At 41.5% G+C, this 6,000-nt stretch overlaps 1 protein-coding gene across 1 annotated transcript; it reads right to left on the bottom strand.

Annotated features, from left to right (window-relative positions):
• Positions 1-4,952: 4,952 nt before the first annotated feature.
• LOC110928231 lies at positions 4,953-5,426 on the bottom strand. Its single transcript, XM_022171354.1, has one exon. The coding sequence runs from the start codon at positions 5,424-5,426 to the stop codon at positions 4,953-4,955; it is 474 nt and encodes a 157-aa protein (XP_022027046.1).
• Positions 5,427-6,000: the final 574 nt, after the last annotated feature.

Genomic DNA, 6,000 nt, shown 5'->3' on the forward strand with positions numbered 1-6,000 from the left:
GTTGAAAATAGTGTGATGAATTAAACCCCGTGTTTGTGAAATGACAAACAAAACTAATTTTCTAGAAAAACCATTTTGATTAAAACAAACTTAAGTGTTTTGGAATCATAATGGGAAAATAGTTTGTTGTCAGGGGGAGTTCTGACTGTTTAAGCCAAGTGGATGGCGAATTGAGGCAATTCTCATCAGTTTGTCACTTTGTTTGTATAGTTTACTGCTTTATTTTTCAAATTTTCCCAGAAAATCAAAATTTGAAATATAATTTTGATTTTAGGGGGAGAAATTTTTTTTAAAAAAATTAGAAAATTTGAAAAATACAAAAACATGATAAAATCTATAAAAGCCAAAAACATTGAAAAAAATCAGAAATGAGTTTTGTTGAGACAAGAGGAAATGATAGTAAATCAGTGGACTATCACAGCATGCTAAAGAAATGGAAAGTAAAATGTGATAAACGGTCTCACTAAAGATGTGACGATAGGTTCAGCTAGACTAGTAGATTTGCGATAACGATACAAACATAAATGAAAAAGCCTAGTTCTAGTGGGAAACATTATTGAAAGCATAGTACTTAGTTTTGTCCTTCTTGATCGTGTGCCTACTCAGTAATCGCTAAATGCAAAGAGCATAAAAACCGGTCAGTTTGTGAACTTTCACAACTTGCTGAAAAAGTCACTGTGATTGTGCATTTCATTTTGCAAAGATTTAAACTTGTTTTATTTCTTTATTTTGTTTAAGCATTGGACATCCTCTGCGTATACATGAGTATCGACCTGGATGTTATTGCCTAAACGTTCTGCTTTATTTTCTTTGGTGTTTCGTTTAAGCTTTGGATCACCTCTGCGTATACGGAAGCATCGACCTGGTGGTTAAAGCCTAAACAACTTCAACTTATTTTTATTTTCTTATTTTGTTTAAACATTGGACTTTCTCTGCGTATACGGAAGTATCGACCTGATTGTTAATGTTTAAACATTCTGCTTTGTTTTTGCACAAATCACAGTTGATGAAAGTTTAAAGGCATTACTTGAGTTAGTGTATTACATGATGAGGGGATATGCTGAGATCGTGGGGTCCATAAGAATTTAGTGCAAAATTAATATACCTTAACGTATCGGTAAGCATTTCGAAAGTTTTTAGATTGAGCTTAAGAGGACAATTATATCGTCAATCAACGTGAATCGTTTAGAACTTAAAATGTCTAAAAGCTTAACGGTGCTTGTGATGTGTCTCAAAAACTGATATGATCCTCTTTCACAAACTCACAAAAATATTATCTGTAAATATTTCTTTACTACTTTTCATTAAAGACAAATATCCAAAAAGATTTTAGTGTGTTTTAGCATGAAATTTTGAAAAATCCAAAAAGATTTTCGACAACTGATGTTGGAGAGCTGATATTCAAAATTCTAGGTGCTAAATAGGAAGAACAGAAGTTTGGGGAAGTTTGTTGGAAATGAGAATTGTTTTTGAAATGGATAAATGGCTCATTAATTTGAAACCAATTTAATCATTTTAAATACAAGTGATAAGCATAAAGTCAAATCTTACTGTTGGTTAAAGTATGTGCAGGTATGCGGCTAATGAAAGCCAGACTACGATCCCGATAACTGAGTCTAAGGGGGAGTCTGAAGACAAGCTCAACGCAATGGGGAGTGTGCATTCAAGGAGCCAGATAACTATTTTGGAGGAGCTTGTATACGTAAAGCCAGGTGTCGATCCCAAAAGCACGGAAGCTTGACGAAAGGGGGAGCCTGAAGAAAGAGACTATCAAGAGGGAGAGCAACTGAAGCTAAAGACAGATCCACGGGGATTTTGTTCGAGAAAGAGAAAGACAAGACGCTACGAGATTGACTGCGGCAATATCCAAAGGGGAGACTGTTAGTGCATTAATGTCTATCGCCTTCGTCAATCCGAGCCGTAGCGAGAAACTGAAGATAACGAGTCTTTAAAGTATTACATCTAGTCAAAAGGCAAGGTGGCAATCTTGTAATTAATGAAAAGTTTCATTAAAAGTCTTGGCCTATATATAGGGAGTTATAGTGTTAGTGTTAAGACTTTTGCTCATTTGGGAATTAGGTGATCCAAGCTTAGAGAGAGAAAGTCTAGAGAGAGAAAGTTCTCTCAAGCGATTCTTGCATTGTACACGTCATCTTATTCAATTGAATCACGGTTTTAGTACGTTCTTGTGTGTTCGGTCACACACGTTCACGGATTCCGCACGTTGAACGTGTCGTTACGCAATCGTACGGTGTCAAAACCGATCCTACAACTTAGACAATGCAAGAGAGAGGACCAGCCGAATCGTGGACGGTTTGACAACCGGACTAAACGTCTCACCACAGTCAATACCCGTCTGCTGCTTACGACCATCACAAACCAATTTGGCCTTGTAACGTTCCAAAGTACCGTCAGACCTGTATTTATGTTTAAACAACCACAAGCTACGTATGATATTCATGTCAGGCGTCCTAGGTACAAGCTCCCAGGTCTTATTTTTAATAAGTGCACTAAATTCATTGGACATGGCATCTTACCATTCTGGAGAGGACAAGGCAACCTGTGGGGTTTTTGGAAGAGGAATGACAACGGACGCGGTAAGATTAAAGATTTGTTTGGGCTTTACGATACCACTCATGGAGCGAGTGTGTATGGTACGGTTGGAGGGAACGTGATGGGTTGGCTGAGGTGAGTGTGGAGGGGCTGGCGAGTCGGGTTGAGAGTGGGCTGAGTCGGGTGGGGCGAAGAAAGAAGGGGCGATACGTTGGGCTGAAACAGGTGGGGCGGTAGACTGGGCCGAGGAAGGGGGAACGGCAGTTTGGGCTGAAGGAGGGGGCGATGTGGGCCGGTGAAGGTTGTGGGCCAAGGGAGGGTGAAGAAGGAGTGTGGGAGTGGTCAACAGTTATTGGGCCAGGGCTTTGGGGGTTTTGAGGGCCGAGAGGTGTAGCGATAGAGGGAGTGGAGGGTTGGTTACCGGGCTGTGAGCGTTGGGCCTGTTGTAAGTAGTCCCAGATGAGTGGGTTGATGGTTGGGTTCAGAAAATCATAAGAGGGGGGTTTGGTAGGTGACTGTATAGTGTACGGAAAAATGGATTCCTCAAAGTGGACATATCTCGAGATGATTAATTGATGGGAGGTAAGATCAAGACACTTGTAGCCACGATGGTTCAACGGGTAGCCAAGGAAAACGCACGGGTGGGATCGGTAGTTAAGTTTATGGATGGTGGTTGATGGTGTAAGAGGGTAACAAAGACACCCAAAAACACGAAGATGGTCGTATTCGGGAAGGCAATTGTAAAGTAAGGCAGTAGGCGATTTAAATTGGTGAAGTTTGCTTGGTAAAATGTTGAGAAGATAAGTGGCAGTTTCAAGAGCATGATGCCACATATTAGCGGGTAAAGAGGCTTGAGCAAGAAGAGTACGAATCATGTTATTGATAGTGCGAATTTTACGTTCTGCCTTGCCGTTTTGGGAAGACGTATAGGGGCAAGAAAAACGAAATTGCATTCCGTTGTGGTTACAAAAGTTGTAAAAATTTTGGTTTGCATATTCTTTGCCATTATCACATTGAAATTGCTTGATTTTACGTTCAAATTGAGTATGAATTAGATTATGGAACGTGGCAAATGTTTGAAAGACTTGGGATTTTGTTGAGATGGGATAAGTCCACAAGAAGTTTGTGAAGTCATCCAAAAATAGAATGTAATATTTATGACCACCCGTACTAAGAACGGGGGACGTCCATAAGTCACTGTGTATAATGTCAAAAGCTGAACGAGTATAATTGACAGAATCATAAAATGGCAATTTAACACTTTTACCAAAAACGCAAGATTGACAAAGTGTTTTATTAAATTTTCCAAAATCAACAAAAGAAGACAGTTTCAAAGACTGTAACAAGTTTTTGCCAGGATGACCCAAACGTTGATGCCAGCTATCTTGAGACACAACAACAAAAGTAGATGGTGAAGTAGGTTGGATAGGAAGTGGTGTAGTCAGAGGATAAAGACCGCCCGTGCTATTGCATCGTTGGATAGGAGCCCGTGTTTTGAGATCCTTCACAAGAAAACCAAATGGGTCAAATTCAACAGATACTAAGTTATCGGTGGTAAGCCGACGGACAGAAATTAGGTTTTTGATTAGGTTCGGGGCAAACAGGACATTGTTAAGTTTAAGAGGAGGATAGGGCGAGGGCAGGACCTGGTTGCCTTGAGCCAAAACAGGGATAATCATGCCATTACCAACAATTATATTTTTATTAGTGCACGAATTAAAATTAGACTGGGAGTATATAACTTGCTCATTAGTAGAATGAGATGTAGCTCCTGTGTCCATTACGCCCGGGTCAGATTGATTAAGAGCCAATGAATAAAGTGCCTGCTCGATGTCGGTGGGTGAGTAGCTTGCATGATGGGCCTGATCAGGGTGCGGGCCCAATATCCCTGGAGATGAGTTAGTGTTCGGCTTTGAAGGGTAGGGACAAGGCGGCTGGGCCGAAGTGTTTTGGTTGAGGAGGCCGGCCCACTGAGTGGCTGTCCAATTGCTTGGGAAGACGATGTACGGGTGAGTCGGGTGCGGCTAGGCACTGTAGCGACCATTGTTACTGTTGCGACTGGAATAGGAGCGGCCTCGGCCGCGACCGCGACCACCACGAGAGCGTCCACGACCACGGTCCGAAGACGGAAAGAAGGAGCATGGGGGCTATTGCGGGTTGGCGGAGGACGACGAGGAGGTGGTGGCAGCAAGTGCAGTGGCGGCGGATTGAGCACCGCGACTAACCTGTCTCTTTTTCTTCTGTTCTTCCATGTTGAGATGTGATCGAACTTCATTGAAGTCTGGGAGGGGATCACGGTTTTGCAGGACAGTAGAGATACTGTCGTATTGTTCAGTTAGGCCGGTCAAGATTTTTATAACTAACATCCGGTCGTCAACCGGAGAGCCAACGCTTTGCAGTTAATCGGCCAGATGTTTGGCGTGTTGACAGCAATCAGCCATGGACGAGAAATTCTCGAGACATAAGTTGGCGAACTCTTGACCAAGAAAAATATCCCGCGTGTTTTTATTATCATTAAACTCACTTTCAATGACATTCCATGCATCATGAGCGGTCTGACCCGGTTGGAGAATAGTGTGCAGAAGTGGCGTGGAGATGGTGGCATAGATCCACTGGAGCACGACGGCGTCTAGTTGTTTCCATAAAGTCTCAGCTGCGGCTGCAGAAGCTTTGTCTTTATCAGAGTCTGTGGCTGTAGAAGCAGATGCGGCGGCCGGCTTGGCGGCGAGGTGATCGAGCACCTCGTAAATCTGACAATGAACTTTGAAGAGGGTCTTCCAAGTGGTGTAGTGGGTCGAATCTTTTTGCAAGATGACAGGAACATATGTTTTGATGTTAGAGACAGTGAGAGCAGGATGGAGTTTTGGTTCCATGAGGGACGAGGAGGAAGAAAAAGATGATCGAGGGGCAAGAAGCCGGCGGCCGGAAGGGAAGGCGGCGGCGGCGGTAGGGTTTTAGAGAAGAGGATCGTGTAGGTATGATACCATAAAGGAATATGATTCAACTTGATCATCTTATTAATCACAAAGGGTTTATATAATACAAGGAAATCCAACTAAATCTCCTACATTTATGGAGATAATAATTTACATATAATTTACATATATACTATATGCTATTATGTTACATTATTCTTTTTTATATTTATTTTTATTAAAATTGATTATTCTTATAATATGTATAATCTGTGACAACTCGAGTTTCTGACTTTCACTTTCGCATTAAATACGCGTTGACTTTGACTGTTTAGTTGTTTGGTTTGTGGACTTGAAATTGTACGCGTTGTGTTTTAATGAAACGTATTGTCGTTTTGCCTATACGTGATTACTTGCTGTGGTAGAAAATAATATTAGAATTTATTATTAAAACACTTAGTCTAGATCACGAAACATGACATACAGATCGAAGGATCACGAAAGATAACCTTAGGTTCGAAGGATCTCGAAA

Source organism: Helianthus annuus, chromosome 14, assembly GCF_002127325.2.
Source record: "Helianthus annuus cultivar XRQ/B chromosome 14, HanXRQr2.0-SUNRISE, whole genome shotgun sequence".
NCBI lineage: Eukaryota > Viridiplantae > Streptophyta > Magnoliopsida > Asterales > Asteraceae > Helianthus > Helianthus annuus.

Bases quoted from the DNA above. Each gene is read 5' to 3' on its own strand.
- LOC110928231 (XM_022171354.1), bottom strand. From the start codon at position 5,426: ATGGAACCAAAACTCCATCCTGCTCTCACTGTCTCTAACATCAAAACA.